Source organism: Tasmannia lanceolata, unplaced genomic scaffold (genome assembly GCF_043159265.1).
Source record: "Tasmannia lanceolata isolate RefF3 unplaced genomic scaffold, GAP_Taslan_0.1 ptg000003l, whole genome shotgun sequence".
In the NCBI taxonomy this organism is placed as follows: Eukaryota; Viridiplantae; Streptophyta; class Magnoliopsida; order Canellales; family Winteraceae; genus Tasmannia; species Tasmannia lanceolata.
This window is the reverse complement of record NW_027518680.1, coordinates 59,579,215-59,598,573: the sequence shown is the minus strand read 5'-3', so window position 1 is coordinate 59,598,573 and position 19,359 is coordinate 59,579,215. Positions and strand designations below refer to the sequence as shown.

Below are 19,359 nucleotides of genomic sequence, written 5' to 3'. Positions count from 1 at the left end.
CAGGTCTTTGTCCTCTCGAATCATCCTGTCCGGACAGCCGGACAGGTCTTTTGTCGTCTTGAATCATCCTGTCCGGACAGCCGGACAGGTCTTTTGTCGTCTTGAATCATCCTGTCCGGACAGCCGGACAGGTCTTTTGTCGTCTTGAATCATCCTGTCCGGACAGCCGGACAGGTCTTTTGTCGTCTTGAATCATCCAGTCCGGACAGCCGGACAGGTCTTTTGTCGTCTAGCGCTTTTGTCGTCTAGCGAACGCGCCATATCCAGTCCGGACAGCCGGACAGGTCTTTTGTCGTCTAGCGCTTTTGTCGTCTAGCGAACGCGCCATATCCAGTCCGGACAGCCGGACAGGTCTTTTGTCGTCTAGCGCTTTTGTCGTCTAGCGAACGCGCCATATCCAGTCCGGACAGCCGGACAGGTCTTTTGTCGTCTAGCGCTTTTGTCGTCTAGCGAACGCGCCATATCCAGTCCGGACAGCCGGACAGGTCTTTTGTCGTCTTTCGAATGCCCCATTTCCTGTCCGGACAGCCGGACAGGTCTTTTGTCTTCTGGCGCTTTGGGACCTGTGCCTTGTATTTAATGCAGGCGGCGCATTTAATGCGAGCGGCGCATTTAATGCGAGCGGCGCATTTAATGCGGAAGGCGACGTGGCGCACTCCGGCTGGCGGAAATGGGCGGGATTTTTCCCGCTCTTCCCAGCTTCTCTATAAATACAGGAGTTTACTCTTCATTTCTTACTTTTCATCTTTTACTCTCCTCCTCTTCTGTTCGGCTGCTCAAGTTTTCTGCCCGCTTCGGATCAGTGAGCCCGGAGGTCCTCGTCCAACACTCCAGTTCGGTAATCTTTTTTAGCTTTTAGCCTTTCTTTCTTTTTTTGCTTTTTATGTCTAGCACTAGTTCGGAGACGGACTCCAGTTCAAGGGAGTCCGGTTCGACCAGTACCGCATCGGGGTCCGAGGCATCAGAGAGAGCGGTTCCGGCCTCACCTATAGTGGAGGCCGGTGTTGAGGGCGAAGAGCTAGTGATCATAATAGACGAGGAGAGCGGTGAGGAAATGAGTGTGGACTTAGACACAATCCCGGCCTGTGGGGACGGACCGGACCGGGTAGAAACCAGCGACGATGATGAGGACGTCGAAGCGGCAGTCCCTCAATCGTCGCGCATGCCAGTCGAGGTGATAGCGGAGGCACAGATGGAAGCCAACCCGCAGTATAACATCGGGGCCCTATACGAGGTGAACCATCTGTGGCCGAACAGGCTTCAGATCGTCAGGGACAAATACTGTATTCCTGGCCGGTACATTCTGAGGGCGGCTGTCGAAGGGGATCGGGCCAGCAACGATAGCGCAGACCTCTGCGTGTATGAGGAGGCCTTCCGGGCCGGGCTTAGGCTCCCCTTCCACCCCTTCTTTGCGGATGCACTGAATTACTACGGGCTGGCAGTTACACAGGTCGTCCCGAACTCTTGGAGGACACTGATCGGCTTCTTGTACCTTCTTGAAGTCCGGCTCCGTAGGAACCCCACCGTGCCCGTCTTCAGGATGTGTGCGCACCTGAAGAGGCATAAGGACGGCGGCTGGATCTACATTAGCCAGAGGCCCGAAATGAAAATGATCACTGGGATACCTTCTTCCATTCACACATGGAAGAACAGGTTCTTCTATGTAAAGGACACTGCGCCGGGCTCGCAGTGGCCGTTCTCATTACAATGGAGAACGCCAGACACTCGCCGCCTTAGTAAAAAACCAGCTCTCGAAGACTATGACCATATGACCTTCGCTCTGATCAAAGAAGAGCTCAAGCGAGGTCCAGTTCACTGCTCAGAGTTCGAAGAGGAGGCCGAGCTGGTCGCACTCGGGGTCAGCCGTGCGACGCCGGCACGTACGTAGACACTATAGGATAGCATTTATTTTTCTGAAGTATTTTTTAACTTTCATGTTGCTGACTGCGCTCCGTTCTCTTTTGCAGAAATGGTGAAGCAGATGTCCCTTTTGGACAGAATCAAGCAGTCTTCGGGCGCGTCTCCAGCGCAGGAGCAGCCCCAACCAAAGGGCAAGAAGAGGAAGGTGCCGGAGTCGACCCCGCCGATGGTCGCGCTGGCTAAGCCTCTTAAAAGCAGCCGGGCGACGCATAAGCTTGCCCTATCTAGCCGGGCAGACACCACGGGTCAGAGCTCCAAGTCCGGAGCGGCGACGGGGTCAAAGCACGGCGGGGCAGTACTGGGTATGCCGGCTACGGCAACGGTTGGAGGCGACAACGTCTTCCGCCCGAACTGGGCCGTGCAGAAAACGGACACCGGCCTGGGGGATACCCGGGTGGCCGCAGAGTTGATGTACAAGGGTGTCCTCGCCCGCGACCGGCTAGCGGTCGAAAAAGAGGTGCCGGAGACCTGCGAAGCGGCAATCAGCTCCGCCCTCTATCAACTCCAGGTGTACTCAAGGGATATGGCCAAGAAGCGATATCTCTTCTCTGAGACGATCACAAGGATCGAGTCTGAAAAGGCCCAGGTCCAGAAGGAGAACGGCGAGCTGAATGAAGCCGTCCAGATCAAAGAGGCCGAGCTCAACAGCTTACAGGACGAGCTGCAGAGGGTCAAAAACCAGGCCGTGCAGGATCTCCTGAGTGCGGCTGAGAGGGCCGGAAGGAAGGAAAAGGCGGCCGTGGAGGCGGCCGTGAAGGAAACTGAGGAGAGGAAGGATGCCCAGCACTTCGACTTAGGCCTCCAGGCCTACAGGGCGGGTTTCCTTCTCTGCTCCGAGCAGGTGAAGAGGATTCACCCCGGCATCTCCTTGGACGCGCTAACCGTCCCGTATGCACCTCCAGAGGACGAGGAAGATGAGGAGGAAGACGAACCGGACTCCTCCCGGCCTATTGAGGTGGATGCGGGGGTGACTGTGGCCGCCGTCGCCTCGGCGGCGGCGGAGGGTGGCGAGCTCGCAGCCCTCACTCCCGAAGGGGTCGTCACCGAGGTGGTGGCCGACGAGGAGGCCTGAGCAGCAGCCTTCTTTCTTTTTTGTTTGCACAGTTGGTAACGCCTATTCTTTGTAAGCCAGCTCGGCGAAGAGAGCAATTTTGTAATGCAAATATGAATACTGAATACAAATACATTTTTTGTTAAACTGTCTGTACAGCATCCTTATTTTTTTGTACGCGTATTATTTCTGTGCTTCATCGAGAACCGTGCTGGGAATATTTGAAGTTGGTTTCCACTACGGGCATCTTGGCTGGAACTGATCTCCAAGCCACTAGGACGAGCCGGAGTGCACCACTGCTGCTCGTCCTAAGTCTGCGAGAGCCGAGCTGGAAGCTTGGTGCTCAAACACTTAGGAAATATTTGAAGGTGGTTTCCACTGCGGGCGTCCTGGCTGGAACTGATCTCCAAGCCATTAGGATGAGCCGGAGTGCACCACTGCTGCTCGTCCTAAGTCTGCGAGAGCCGAGCTGGAAGCTTGGTGCTCAAACACTTAGGAAATATTTGAAGGTGGTTTCCACTGCGGGCGTCCTGGCTGGAACTGATCTCCAAGCCACTAGGATGAGCCGGAGTGCACCACTGCTGCTCGTCCTAAGTCTGCGAGAGCCGAGCTGGAAGCTTGGTGCTCAAACACTTAGGACATATTTGAAGGTGGTTTCCACTGCGGGCGTCCTGGCTGGAACTGGTCTCCAAGCCACTAGGATGAGCCGGAGTGCACCACTGCTGCTCGTCCTAAGTCTGCGAGAGCCGAGCTGGAAGCTTGGTGCTCAAACACTTAGGAAATATTTGAAGGTGGTTTCCACTGCGGGCGTCCTGGCTGGAACTGATCTCCAAGCCACTAGGATGAGCCGGAGTGCACCACTGCTGCTCGTCCTAAGTCTGCGAGAGCCGAGCTGGAAGCTTGGTGCTCAAACACTTAGGACATATTTGAAGGTGGTTTCCACTGCGGGCGTCCTGGCTGGAACTGGTCTCCAAGCCACTAGGATGAGCCGGAGTGCACCACTGCTGCTCGTCCTAAGTCTGCGAGAGCCGAGCTGGAAGCTTGGTGCTCAAACACTTAGGAAATATTTGAAGGTGGTTTCCACTGCGGGCGTCATGGCTGGAACTGATCTCCAAGCCACTAGGATGAGCCGGAGTGCACCACTGCTGCTCGTCCTAAGTCTGCGAGAGCCGAGCTGGAAGCTTGGTGCTCAAACACTTAGGAAATATTTGAAGGTGGTTTCCACTGCGGGCGTCCTGGCTGGAACTGATCTCCAAGCCACTAGGATGAGCCGGAGTGCACCACTGCTGCTCGTCCTAAGTCTGCGAGAGCCGAGCTGGAAGCTTGGTGCTCAAACACTTAGGACATATTTGAAGGTGGTTTCCACTGCGGGCGTTCTGGCTGGAACTGGTCTCCAAGCCACTAGGATGAGCCGGAGTGCACCACTGCTGCTCGTCCTAAGTCTGCGAGAGCCGAGCTGGAAGCTTGGTGCTCAAACACTTAGGACATATTTGAAGGTGGTTTCCACTGCGGGCGTCCTGGCTGGAACTGGTCTCCAAGCCACTAGGATGAGCCGGAGTGCACCACTGCTGCTCGTCCTAAGTCTGCGAGAGCCGAGCTGGAAGCTTGGTGCTCAAACACTTAGGAAATATTTGAAGGTGGTTTCCACTGCGGGCGTCCTGGCTGGAACTGATCTCCAAGCCACTAGGATGAGCCGGAGTGCACCACTGCTGCTCGTCCTAAGTCTGCGAGAGCCGAGCTGGAAGCTTGGTGCTCAAACACTTAGGAAATATTTGAAGGTGGTTTCCACTGCGGGCGTCCTGGCTGGAACTGATCTCCAAGCCACTAGGATGAGCCGGAGTGCACCACTGCTGCTCGTCCTAAGTCTGCGAGAGCCGAGCTGGAAGCTTGGTGCTCAAACACTTAGGACATATTTGAAGGTGGTTTCCACTGCGGGCGTCCTGGCTGGAACTGGTCTCCAAGCCACTAGGATGAGCCGGAGTGCACCACTGCTGCTCGTCCTAAGTCTGCGAGAGCCGAGCTGGAAGCTTGGTGCTCAAACACTTAGGAAATATTTGAAGGTGGTTTCCACTGCGGGCGTCCTGGCTGGAACTGGTCTCCAAGCCACTAGGATGAGCCGGAGTGCACCACTGCTGCTCGTCCTAAGTCTGCGAGAGCCGAGCTGGAAGCTTGGTGCTCAAACACTTAGGAAATATCTGAAGGTGGTTTCCACTGCGGGCGTCCTGGCTGGAACTGGTCTCCAAGCCACTAGGATGAGCCGGAGTGCACCACTGCTGCTATATACTGATGGCTAAATGAGTTACTCAAAGAGAGACAATTATTTGGGAAACTTATTTTATTCATTGCAGAATGTGGATGATTACAGCAGTTCTTTGCAAACAAAATTACTGATAGTAGATCCGAAGATTTCTAGAATTCCAAGCATGCGGCAGCATCTGTTCGTCGAGGGACTCTAACCGATAGCTTCCTGGGCGGATGACTTCCTTGACTCGGTATGGTCCTTCCCAGGTCGGAGAGAGCTTGCCCACGCTTCTTGGCTGGGAAACGGAGGCTTTCCTCAGGACTAGGTGGCCAGCGCGGAATTCTCTTGGTCGGATCTTGACGTCATGATATCTGGATACTTTCTGCTTATAGGCCGCCGACCTGATCTGAGATTCCTCACGGACTTCTTCAAGCAAGTCAAGGTTGGCACGGAGTCCGTCCCCGTTGAGCTGCTCACTGAAATGGACGATCCTTGGGGAGGGGACGCCGATGTCAACCGGGATCACTGCTTCTGTTCCGAAGGAGAGATTAAAAGGCGACTCGCCTGTGGCCGTACGCGGAGTAGTCCGATACGCCCAGAGCACATGATACAGTTCGTCTGCCCAACGCCCGGCCTTGCCATCCAGTCTCTTCTTTATCCCCTGCAAGAGGGTCCTGTTCGTCACCTCTGTTTGCCCATTCGTCTGAGGATGTGCCACAGATGTGAATCTTTGCTCTATGTGCAGATCAGAACAAAACTTTCGGAAATTCCTCGAGTCGAACTGCTTGCCATTGTCCGTTATGAGGACCCGGGGGATCCCGAACCTGCACACCACCGATTTCCAGAAGAAGTTCTGTACATTCTGCTCTGTGATCTTGGCCAGAGGCTCTGCTTCCACCCACTTGGTGAAATAATCAATGGCAACAACGACGAACTCACGGCCTCCTGAGGCCGGCGGAAAGGGGCCCAGAATATCCATCCCCCATACTGCGAAGGGAAGAGGACTGATGATCGGGACCATCGGAACGGGTGGCTGGTGGACGGCTGGAGAGAACTTCTGGCACTTCTCACACTTTTTCACAAGGCTCAGCGCGTCCTTCCTCAGCGTAGGCCAGTACAGACCTCTCAGGAGGATTTTAATGGCCAGGGCCTTGCCCCCGAGGTGCTCTCCACAGATTCCTTCATGGGTTTCCTGCAGGGCTAACAAGGCATCACTGGGGCGAAGACACTTCAGATACGGGAGGGTATACGACCTCTTGTATAGAGTCTCGCCATCCAGTGAAAACCTCGCTGCCCTCTGCATGACCTTACGGGCTTCCTTTCTCTCTCCCGGGAGCTCTCCGCTGCGCAGATACCTGATTATCTCATCCATCCAGCACGGTTCATCGTCGATCTGCATCACCACGACGGACTGGGCGTCGATACTGGACCTCTTCAGGAACTCCATGCGAATTTCCCTGAGGGCGGTGTAACCTGAGGCTGCGAGCTTTGATAGCACATCTGCCTTTACATTCTCTGCTCGGGGGATTCTGACGACCTCAAAGCTCTTGAAATGAACGGCAAGACTGCGAACCCTCCCCAGGTACTTGATCATTCGCTCTTCACGGGCTTCATACACTCCCTGGATCTGGCAGACGACGAGCTGCGAATCGCAGTACGCCTTTAGCCTCTGAGCACGGGTCTGCACAGCAAGATTCATCCCGGCGATGAGCGCTTCATATTCTGCTTCATTATTGGACGCACGGAAACCGAACCTCAAGGCATAGTTCAGGACGAAGTCCTCTGGTCCAGTGAGAACTAGCCCTGCACCACACCCTGTCTTGTTCGATGACCCGTCCACGTAAACTTCCCAAAGCGGCTCTCCATCAAAAACTGGGTGCGAGATGACGGTCTCAGGCCCGGGGGGCGGTGATGCTCTGGAAACGACCCGGGGATCTGGCACGGCCAGCTCTGCTTCTGGAGATGGAACTGCTACTAGCCCGGGGTCTGGGTCCGGAACTGTGCACTCGGCTATGAAGTCAGCGAGGATCTGAGCTTTGATCGCCGGCCTGGGTAGGAACTTGATATCAAACTCACTGAGCTCCACGGCCCACTTGACAAGCCGGCCCGAAGTGTCTGGCCGGTGGAGGATCTGTCTGAGAGGCTGTCCTGTTAGGACTTTGATTGTGTGCGCCTGGAAGTACGGCCTTAGCTTCCGGGCCGCCGTAATGAGGGCGCACACGAGCTTCTCTACTCTCTGATATCTGGTCTCGGCATCATGGAGGACCTTACTAACATAGTAGATCGGCTTTTGCTGATTAGATTCTTCTTTGATCAGTACTGCTGCAACCGCCAAGGGTCCCGCTGAGAGGTACAGAATCAGCTCTTCTCCTGGCTCCGGCGTGGACAACAAGGGTGGGGAGGACAAATACTGCTTCAGCTCCTCGAACGCTGCTTGACACTCCGGAGTCCAGGGCGCGGTTTTTATGCCTCTGATCGCATTGAAGAAAGGGAGGCATCTCTCGGCGGATTTTGAGATAAACCGCCCCAGAGCTGCCACCAGCCCGGTCAGCCGCTGTACTTCTCTGATAGTGCTCGGAGGAGTCAGCTCCATTACCGCCTTGATCTTCTCCGGGTTCGCCTCTATTCCTCTCTGGCTTACCATGAAGCCCAGGAACTTGCCCGCTCCGACGCCAAATGTACATTTGGTCGGATTAAGCTTCATATTGTGTTCCCTCAAGACTTGGAAGGCCTCTTCGAGGTCGGAGACGTGGTTGGAAGCACTTCTGCTCTTCACTAGCATATCATCAACGTAGACCTCCATGTTCCGGCCAATCTGATTTCTGAACAGCTTGTTGACGAGACGCTGGTAAGTGGCTCCCGCATTCTTCAGTCCGAAAGGCATCACCCGATAGCAATACGTCCCCTGGTCGGTAACGAATGATGTCTTCGGGATGTCAGACTCGTACATTCTGATTTGATTGTATCCCGAGAAAGCATCCATGAAACTGAGCAGCTCGTGACCTGCTGTAGCGTCAATGAGCTGGTCTATTTTTGGAAGCGGGTAGCTGTCTTTTGGGCAGGCCTTGTTCAGGTCTGTGAAGTCTATACAGGTCCTCCACTTCCCGTTGGACTTTTTTACCATTACCACATTCGCGAGCCAGTCCGGATACTGGATCTCACGAATGAAATCGGCCTTCAAAAGCCTCTCCACCTCTTCTCTGATGGCTCTCCGTCTCTCCGGTGCAAAGTGTCTACGCTTCTGCTTCACGGGCTTGCAGGTCTGATCGACACCGAGCTCGTGGGTGCTAATCGACGGGTCAATGCCGGGCATGTCTGAAGGAGTCCAGGCAAAGACATCTGCATTGGCCCTGAGGAATTGAGCGAGATCCTGCTGCGCGGCCTCTGGCAGGGCAGAGCCGATCTGGACAACCCTCTGTTCATCATCGATGTTCAATTGAATGGAGATGAGGTCCTCTGCGGGCTGGTTGACTGTGATCTGCGCTTCGTCTCTCAGATCGTACAGCTCGATTGGAAGAGACTCAGACGCATTCTTCCCTCTCAGTGCTGCCGCATAGCATTGTCTTGATTGGGGCTGATCCCCTCTGACTTCACCTACGCCTCCTGGCGTAATGAACTTCATCTTCTGGTGATAAGCGGAGGGAATCGCTCGGAGGAGGTTCTGGCCGGGGCGTCCTAGAATGGCGTTATAGGCCGACTTGGCCTTAACCACCAGGAAGGTCACCATTGCAAAGGACTGGCAGGGCGGCTCCCCGATCAGAACTGGAAGCTCAATCTGCCCTTCGACCTTGACAACTTCTCCCGAGAATCCGAACAGATCTGAGTTGGCCGGCTTCAGACGGTCGGCTCCGATCATCATCTGCTCGAAGGCGTGGTAGTAGAGGATGTCGGCGGAGCTCCCGTTGTCGACCAAGATCTTCTTCATTTCCCAGTTCGCCACTAGCATTGTGACGACCAGGGCATCATCGTGCGGGAGGATCAGACCGTCCAGATCTGCCTCCGAAAAGGATATCTCATTTTCTGGCTCGGCCCTCTTGCTGCAGGCATGGACGGCGTTGACCTGCCGGGCATAGGTTCTGCGGGCCGATGAAGAGGTCCCTCCCGCGGTCGGCCCTCCTGAAATGGTACCAATGACACCATGAGGTTGGAGTTGAGGTTGAGGTACCTGAGGAGGGAGAACGGCCGGGGCTGGAGCCTGGATGCGGTCGCCCAGGGGTTGGGCGTCTCGAGGACTTCTGTCTCTGGGTCTCGGGTTGTCCTGGCGCTCCCTTCTATTGTCGTTATTTTTTAAGTACCTCCCGAGGTACCCTCTGCTTATCAGCTGCTCGATTTCCTCCTTGAGATGAATGCAGGCGTTGGTGTCGTGGCCGTGGCTCTTATGGAACCGGCAATACCTGGACATGTCTTGGGTGCCTGCCTCCGACGTCTGCTTCTTCGGCCACCGGATGAAGTCTTCTTTCCGGATGGCTGCCAAAATTTGAGCCCTAGACGCGGTGAGGGGCGTGTAGCGCTCCCTCGTCGGGGGGCTACTCTCCTTTCGAGGCCGGGGGGAGCTCCTTTCCTTCCGGGACGGACTGCTCTCCTTCCTCTGAGGTCTGTCATCCCTACGCTGCTTGGCGGGGTTCTTCTCCTCTGGTCTTCTCTTGCTGACGGAATCCAGGGCAGCGAGAGTCTCCTCGACGGAGATGTATTCTTCCGCCCCGGTCATCAGATCTGCCAAGGACTGCGGATTTCGCCGGGCGACTGCTCTTCGGAAGTCGGTGGACCGGGCTCCGGCCAGAAGAGCATTCGTTGCCGCGGAGGGATCCAGGTTGGGTACCTGAAGGGCCTCCCTGTTGAACCGGCCAACGAACGCTTTTAAGGCCTCACCGTCTTCCTGCCTCAGGGCCATCAGTGAAGCCGTCGTCTTTCGAGGCCTTCTGCTGCTCATGAAATGCCGGGCCAAGTCGTCCCCGAAGTCGTCGAAATTGTCAACGGACTTGGGCTTGAGCCGTGAGTACCAATCTCTTGCGGCTCCGGTTAATGTGGTGGGGAGTGCCCTGCAAAGGAACCCGTCCGACGCCCCGTGGAGAAGCATCGTGGTCCTGAAGGTCTGCAGATGATCCACGGGGTCGGTGGTCCCATCATACTGCGGGATCTGCGGCATCTTGAAGCCCAAGGGGACTGCCGCACCGAGTACCCGATCTGTGAAAGGGGGATTGCTACTAAAGATCCTTGAAGCAGGGCGGCCATGATCTCTAGCCAGCTCCTCGATTCTGTTATCGATCTTCTGGATTCTTAGCAACATCGGATCATCCCTCTGTTCGGCCAGACGGGCAGGTCTACTTCTTACGGCTGATGGGCTCCTTGCGGATCCGGACTGGCTGAGGGGACTCCTTCGCCGGTGCCGTGATCCCTCTCCGTGCATAGGGTCTCTCTTGCTGCCCCGCTTCTGCACGGAGGGAGATCGTGACCGGTGATGCTGTCGACGAGGCTCAGGACGCACGCTCCTGTCCCGCGAGTGGTTGTTTCTTCGAGTGGAGTGACGAGTTTGGTCGCGGGGTGGAGACGCGCGTTCTCTGCGGGAGCTTTCTCCCCTCTGAACAGGTCGAGAAACCTCGACGGGGTGTTGCTGGAGTGCGGGAGCCGCATTCCTGAACTGCGCAACTACAGCGGTCATTTCCTGAAAAAGGGCCCTCATCTCCCTCGGGGTCGGGGTGGGGTCTGAACGGTCCGAGTGGGGCGAAGTCCGCTCCACGGCCGCCCCGACCTCCACTTGTGAGGCCAGACGCTCACTTCGTCCTTCACGGGGGGCCGTAGCCCGGGTAGCCCGAGAAGTCGGAGGTGCTCGCTTGCCGGTCTGTCCTACCATTTTTATATGGGTGAGATTTTCGAACAGCTTTTTGTTGCGGGGTCCCACGGATGGCGCCAAATCTGTTAGGCCTAAAATCGGTAACAGGTTATGGTAGGACTGGGTGGTCCAGGCTAACGAGCCACGGCTGAATAGCTGGTTGAGTCCTGCGCTGCACAAAGTACAGACAAGAAAGAAAAAGGGTCAGAGGACCAACCCGGAGTGATACTCCGGACGGGTGCTTCGACACTCAAGTCAGTATGAGCAGGAGTGTAGAGCAATGTCAGAGCAAAAAGCTTTTGAGTTTTGGTTCTCAGATTTTCAGGACCCTCACCTTAGAACAAGTGAAGGCTATTTATAGTGATTCTGAGCCACCTGTCTAAGACAGGTGGTAGTGGTGAGACAGGTGGTGGCCTCTGTATGGACCAGGTCTCATGCCTAAGGAGGGCAGGTGGAGGTCCCTGATTGGTCCAGGTGCCACACCTAGGGGAGACAGGTGTTGGCCTTTCAACGGTCCTTGTGAGGGCCACGTGCCAGAAGCTAATTGGATGCTGAGTTCGGATCCCTCAGTGCTGAGTCCGGATTGCTGAGTCCGGATTCCCTCAGTGCTGAGTCCGGACCCTATCAGTCTTAAATCTCTATTGGTGGCTAAAGGTTACTCTCGAACGTATGACAGTGATTATAAGGAAACTTTCTTTTGTGGGGCTGAATTTTTTTTTTTTCACTGTGTTACCCTTGCCATTGGAGAGTTATATGAAGATCCAGGAACATGTTATAGATTGTTGGGTACTTGACTATTAAATGAGGAGATATCACTTTGCTGTGAGTGTAGTGTAGCTGGGCAATTTTCTCCTCAAATACCACATTGGAATGCAATTATTCATGCCATGAGATATTTGAAAGGAAATCTTCTCTGAAAAGATTTATACAAGTCAAATGGTCATCTAGAAGTGGAAGGATACATGAGGGGATTGGTATAGTCAATTTAAGGTTGAGGAATTTGTCTTTATTAGGAAAAATGGCTGTGGAGGTATTGGGAAGAGAAAGAAGCTGTGGTAGATAAATATGGGCAGGGTCAGGGATTGAGAGCACGGTATTAAATTTCGACCGAAATCCGAAATTCGTGTTTTATAATTTCATCCTAAATTTTGAGAAATTCAACCCAAAAAACTCAATTTTTTTTTAATTATATAGCCATTTTGCTGAAATTTCTGCCGAAATTTGGTATTAAATAAAATCTTATTTTTTAATTGTGTACCCGATTTCGGCCGAAATCTCGGGTTGGTGCAACTCGGAACGGATTGAGGCCAACCCTAACCTAACCAGAGATAGAATTCCCTCGACCCTAACTCAACCCAACCCGAGCCTCGTGTTGGGTTGGTCAGCCCTAACCCAACCTGCCTCTAAATCTCTCAACCCTAACCCAACCCATCTAACCTGAAATTGGGTCGGGTTGGTTCGGGTTCACCTCGGGCCCAAACAGAAAAATGCAATAACTCAAAGAAAATCAAAATAAAATTAGAGGACAGAGGTCAGGTTCAGGTCGGGTCAGGTTGCCAAGGCCTCAACCCTAAACCAACCCAAAATTAAATCGGGTTGGCTTCTCCCAACCCTAACCCAACCCAACTTGAGGAAATGCGAACCCAAGCCGAGCAAAAATCGGGTAGAACCTTTAGGGTTGGGGTTGAGCCCAAATTGTTCATTTGTCCAACCTACTTAAATAGGATGATACAAACAATTCATTTGTTCAGCCACAACTTAAATAGGTTGTACCCCAAAAATCATTTCCATAGGATGATCTTAACCCTCCAATCTGTAAATGGATCTCTAGATGTTTCCATAACATGCAGTTCATTTACAGTTCGGAGGGTTAGGATCATCCTGCAGAAATGATTTTTGGGGTACAACCTGTTGTGGCCGGACAAATGAACTGTTTGGATCATCCTATTAAGTGGGCCCTATTGTACTCTTCAAAAAACATGATGGCCTCCAAAATGGACGTAAGTGATCATCCCCAGATGGGGAATTCGCCAGGATCTAATGGTTGGGATTGTTAGACGGCTTGGTGCTTATCAAGTAGCTTTATAGGGCCCACCTTTTGTTTATTTCTATTGTATCTTTGACATTTCCCATTAGGATTGAAAAAAAAAAAAAAAAAAGAGGAAAAGGAGTCATCATTTTGAGCCATTGATTTATCAGATTAGAGGGGCATAATAACTCATTTGATGGTTAGGATCATCTGTCTGAAATTCGCAGTGGTTTTAAGTTCCCTTCATTAAAAAGAAAGAAAAAAGGGAAGTGATATTTTCACCCCTATTTTTTACTTAAGACGCCCCCCTCTAGTTTAAGGTAAAAAAAAAGAGGAAAGTGATATTCGGGCTCCTTTTTTTCATTAGTACAGCCCAGTGTAAAAGATTGCTTTTTTTTTCCCTAGAGAAAGAGAAATCCTTTATATGATAATCAATTGTTATTATATGCAACAAAAATCAGAGTGGCGCAGCGGAAGCGTGGTGGGCCCATAACCCACAGGTCCCAGGATCGAAACCTGGCTCTGATATATGAAAGAGAAAGCTTTCAAACACCACTCCCTTTTTCTTCTTTTTTCTAGTCTGGGACGAAGGCTGAGCTGAGTTGAGTTGAGTACAGCCCCATCTAGTGTATTTATGACTAATCTTTTACACTAGAGGGGAAACGATGTATTCGCCCTTTATTTTGAGTTAAATAGTTTGGGACAGAGGCTTTGTTGAGTTGAGAGTTGTTGAGTACAGCCCATCTAGTGTATTTATGACTAATCTTTTACCCTAGAGGGGTTGTCCCGATTAAGAAAATAAACCCCATCTAGTGTATTTATGACTAACCTTTTACACTAGAGGGGTTGTCCTGATTAAGAAAATGAACCCATCTACTGTATTTATGACTACTCGAGCAAGAAAATGGCGGGTTATGAGCCCACCAGGCTTCCGCTGCGCCATTCTGATTTTTGTTGTATACAACAGCAGCTGATTATGATATAAAGGACATAATTCTTAGCTCAGCCTATATGGATTTCAGAATGTTGTTTTCTAAGGTCCAGAGTGGCTGAAAAATAAGGGAAAAACTCTATTTTGATTAAAGTTTTTCTTTACCCTGTTTTTCAGTCACTTCCCACCCTTTACTTACTCATGCCCTCTCATTTATTTCCCTCAACTACCAAACTTGGCTCTTGGTTCTCTCCCACCCCACCCCTGTACAAACTGATTTTTAAAGGAAAAAAATTTCATGACTGCCAAATATGACCTAAATTTGGCATCAGTGAGTGGGGCCCATTTGGACGATAATGATTTCTGTTCTACTAACATTAAGCTAGAAATGGTCACTTTAGAGCAAGGTTTAAAATTTCGGTTTCGGTACAGGTTTTCGGACCTTGAAATTTTGAAATTTCGGTCGAAATGAGGTACCACAAAGAAAATGGTATTTTATTCAATATTAAATTTCGGTCGAAATTTCGGTTTAATATTAAAATAAAAAAAACTGGTATTTTGTGTGAAATTTGGAAAAAACAAAATTTCGGCCGAAATTCTGAAATTTCAGCCAAAATAATTGACCTTTTCGGTTTTTTGTGGTTTCGGTGTCGGTCTCCACCGAAATCTGAAATTTCATGGTTTAGAGATCATATGTGCATATAAAGATCATTTTACTAAAACAATGTTAAAAGTGAGTTTTTATATGATATCCTCCTTTATCTGCAATTTATTTCTAAAATATTCCTCGTTTAGCTACAATCACGTTAATGCCACGTGTACATTGTTGGATATTTTAAGCATTTAAAGGCTTTAAAGGATAATTTGACTTTTGAATCAAATTTCAAAAAATTTATATGGTGTAACTGATTTCTTTATACACCTTTTATTCTATCTTTAATATTTTATATGTTTTGGGCCATGTCTCTTCAAGACTTTTATGATTATTTAATATTTTATTTGCAACTCTTTTTTGCAATAAAGAGAGAAACATTTGGGTATGAGAGAGACATTGAGGGTTGAAGTCTTGTTGCTATATACACTTCTTTAGTGTGTCATACAAAAGGCCATCTTCTTCCTCTTATTTTTCCTCACTCAAAAACAGTCCCTTGATCTTGCTCTCCGTTTTGAGTTTTCTTCTTTTATACTTGTACTTTTACAAGTTTCAAGTTTTAAGCATTTGTAAGATTTCTTTTGGGCAAATTGTTCGGCATATATCGTGTTCGCAAGGTCCGAGCCGGTGCGTGCACACCGTCAAAAACAAGTATAGTGGTGTTGTATCCTGGAGATAGATCGCAAGAGAACCCGATTGCATACCAAGCGTGCTGGGGGCGATAATCTATCTTAAGGGTAGCGTTATTCCATAACGTACATCTACTACTAAATTCTTCTCAATTTCTTACATATATGTTTTGATCTTTGGTTATGGATTTGCGGTTTACATTCGGGATCATCAAAGGTAACCATTTCTTTATTTCATTTCAATTAAATATATCACTAGTTTTGTTGAACTAATCTATTTGACCCCTAGATTATTTCCAACAATCTTTAGGCTGTTTGTGAATTAGGCGATGATATTTTCACCCCCCTGCAAGTACGCATTCGCCCCACTCTTAACGTGATTTGAAGTCAAAAAGCGTTAAAGTTGCCTACTGTTCACGTTATGAGAGGAGCGAATGCGTACTGATATAATCTGCCTTGTCAATATTTTCAGTATGGAATGTTCTAGAAGCTTTGCAGTGGAGATTTGGAGAATTCGTACAAATACGATGAATCCCATGCAATCTCTTTGCTTTATTTGAATTGCCCCTCATTTTATGTAAAATACACCCCCAACAAATATGAAATGACTAAAATACCCCCTCAATGTGCGACCTTTTTAAAGTGTCGAGGGTATTTCGGTCATTAAACCAGTCAAACTGACAGAAACCAGGAAAACAATCTTCTTCGGAAAGATAGCGTTTATCATAAAAAGCATTTTACTCTTTAACGGAAAAGAGAATAATTTCTTTTTTTCAGATGACTAAATTGCCCTCCTACACCTTGCCAAATTAGAACATTAGTTTAATGAATTTCAAATTACTATACAATAAGGTCAAGGATAGAAAAGGAAAAAGAGCCACCTAACCCAACTTACAGAGATAATGTAGGGCAACCCTTCTTTACAAAGACACCATCAAATTCCTTTTCTCTTTTCCTTTTGCCTTCCTTGTTCACTTGTTTTCCCGAGAAAGGAAAAGAATAGGTTTCCCGGAAATCTGACGTGGCATTAGGAAAAGAAATCGAGGGAAACTGTGTAGGAAAAGGTTCGCCGAGAAACTACTTGCCTACCTTTTTTCACTAATTTTTCCGGGAAAGCAAATCCGACCAAAATAGTGGGATTTGGTTTCTCACACTTGTGAGAAAAGAGACATTTTCACATCATTTTTGGCAATTTCCATGTCATTATTTGACATTTTCCACCTAAACTTGTTACTTTCTCAGGAAAGCAAGTGAACATCAGAATTATGTCTTGTCAAGGAAAAAAGAGGTTGTTTTCCAGGGATTTGCTTTCCCGGGAACGCAAGTGAAAAGAGAGGGGCTGTTCGGAGAGGTGGAAAATTTTATTGAAAAATATTTTTCACGAAAAAATAAATTTTCAACATTTGAATCATGTTTGGCAACCATGAAAAATTATTCAATGGAATATTTGTGATCCCAATTGTAGAAGAGCTGAGAAGAAGGGATGGAATGACTTGAGAGGAATTCAAGGAAGTGAAAAAATAGTCCTATTTTAAATTGGGATTTTCCCTCTTCTTCTTTTTTTTCATGCTCCTCTGTCCTCTCACTCCCATCCTCTCAAGTCACTATCTCTCGAAACTAGCTCCACTAATATTTCATGGAATATTTTTTCATGGTCACCAAACATGTACTTGGTGAATTCATTTTCCATCAATTTTTTTTTTAAATCCTTAAATCCTCTCCATTGGATGACCATACCCCTCAAATTTTTGGGCCCAATAAATGAATGGCTTTTAGATCAAGCAAATTATGGGCCCCACAGGTTTTTTAAAACTCAGCTCCCCTCCCCTCACAAAAACTCAAAAAGGAAGTTAAAGGACAGTCATGAATAATACTAATTTAGCTGTTTTAATTTCAGCTTTTTTTTTTTTTTTTTTCTCAATTAAGATTTTACTAAATTCTCCAACCACAATTCAATACAAATTTATGAAAGAACAACCTCTTTTCTAATTTCAGATTTGACCACCACCCAGAAATATATTCTACTTCATAAGAAAAATTGCGGCAATGATGATCGAATTTAGTAGAATATTCCGGCGGCCGGAATCGGATATGGCTTCATTGTTATGGGGGGCAGGTGCCGCCGCCGGTGGGTCTTGAACGAGCACAGAGACCTTCATGCCATTGAAGCAATACCTGTTGAAGTATAAATGATTAAATAACACCATCTCTAATTGCTTAAGCTTTTTTAAATAACTCCTCTATATTAAAAACCAACGTGTATCCCCAAAAATCATTTCCATAGGTTGATCCAAACCATCCTATCTACAGAGGGTTAGGGTCAACCCTCTAATGTGCAGTCCTTCTATAGATAAGAGGGTTAGGATTGTTTAACACTAATAGCTTAAGCTTTTGAAGTAATGGATTGTTTAACACTAAGATACCCTTTACTGCAGATGAAGAAATATCGGCCTGTATCGTTGAGTTGAAGGTAAGGGCCTTTGGTCCAATTTCCGATGGGATTATCAGCTAAGCATTTCTCGTAACCAGTCTCGTTCACTTCCATTACGTCAAAATAGCCTGTTTTGTATTTGAAACCTGAAATTTGGACAGTAAACCAGTAAAGTAGATTCACAGGGGGGGTGAGTTTCAATTCATTGATCGACTCATAACTCGGACGAGTTGACTCGTTTTGATTGGCGATTTTCTAATTGCGTTTTCGTAATAAAAACAACATATCTGTAATGACAAAAATTAGGGAAATGATATACGCACAACCATTTTTTTTTATAATTGCACAAACTCAGCTTATCTTTTCCCTGCTAAAACCCTAATCGATGGAACGAATCTTTAGAGAGAGAGAGAGAGAGAGAGAGAGAGAGAGAGAGATTTTACCGATCCAATCTCCAGCGTAGATTTGCTCATGATCGGACCATTCTGTGTAATTTACGCCCTGATCCCAACCTTTGGCTCCTCCAACGTTGTGAAGTTTTGCAGAAACCCCTGTTATCGAGAGCCCTACGGCGCACGTTAGCACCAACAGCATCAAGGATTCTCTCATCTCTCTCTCTCTCTCTCTCTCTCTCTCTCTCTCCCTCAACAGATACATTCGTAATTTATAGCTCCCTGGTTTTATAAAGGGTACCGAGACATGCAGAGATTCTCTACTTTATTACGAATCTGCCACTATTACTGTCCTTTCTATCTTTGCTCGAGCATTGAAGGCTAATTTCGGCCCCACCCAAATATCAGACAAAAGAGAATGAGTAGGCACTGGGCAGACATTATGGTGTGATCAATGGCTGTGATCAATACTAATGTCCCACATATGTGCAATCAAGACCATTGATCATGAGGCGACCTGAATGGTTTTGATCTCATGTTGAAAGAACATCTCATGCGTAGGATAAGAAACTATGCTAATCAACGGCTTATATTTAATTATGAAATCTTAAAAGAGGTTCAATGGAACAAGAACTAAGACTATCCAATTAAGATGTTCTCAATGTTATTTGCCGGTTGACATGCTTTGTTACGATGCCGGATCGAGTTTTAGAATACATTTCATTTACGTACCACAATAAATTTAGAGAAAACGGCTCCTACACATATGTGTAGATAAGTTATCTACACACTAGCTTAAAATGCAGTGGGGGCCACATTATTTGGACGATCCAAACCATTCATTTTTAAGGCCCTCACATAGACAGGATGTCCATAAAAAATCAGATCCATAGGATCATCCTAACCATTCGAACTGTGGAGGCAAAAAATGGACTAATTTGTGAAGGTTTAAAGACATCCATTTTACCTCCACAAATCGTAGGGTTGGGATGATCCTATGGATCTGATTTTTTGTAGACACCCTATCTATGTGAGGGCCTTTAAAATGGATGGCTTGAATCACCCAAACAATATGGGCCCCCACTGTATTTTAAGCTAGTGTGCAGAGAACTCTCAACACATATGTCTAGGAACCGTTTTCTCATAAATTTAATATTTTAAGTGATGAAACATGTTTCTTGTTAAACTTAATTGGTATAATAGTTTCTTATATTTGCTTGAGTGGTTTGATTATCTTCCTCCTTGAGATTTT

General features: G+C 48.5%; 1 protein-coding gene and 1 non-coding gene across 2 annotated transcripts; one reads left to right on the top strand and one right to left on the bottom strand.

Moving 5' to 3' along the window:
- Positions 1–13,528: 13,528 nt before the first annotated feature.
- TRNAM-CAU (transfer RNA methionine (anticodon CAU)) lies at positions 13,529–13,600 on the top strand. The gene has a single exon. It is a non-coding gene; the product is annotated as a tRNA-Met (tRNA).
- A 3,552-nt stretch (positions 13,601–17,152) lies between these two features.
- Positions 17,153–18,345, bottom strand: LOC143863811 (early nodulin-like protein 17). The gene is made up of 3 exons (XM_077374584.1): positions 18,159–18,345; positions 17,708–17,861; positions 17,153–17,459 (listed from the first exon to the last, which is right to left on the bottom strand). The coding sequence occupies exons 1-3, from the start codon at positions 18,322–18,324 to the stop codon at positions 17,306–17,308; spliced, it is 474 nt and encodes a 157-aa protein (XP_077230699.1). The 5' UTR covers positions 18,325–18,345; the 3' UTR covers positions 17,153–17,305.
- Positions 18,346–19,359: the final 1,014 nt, after the last annotated feature.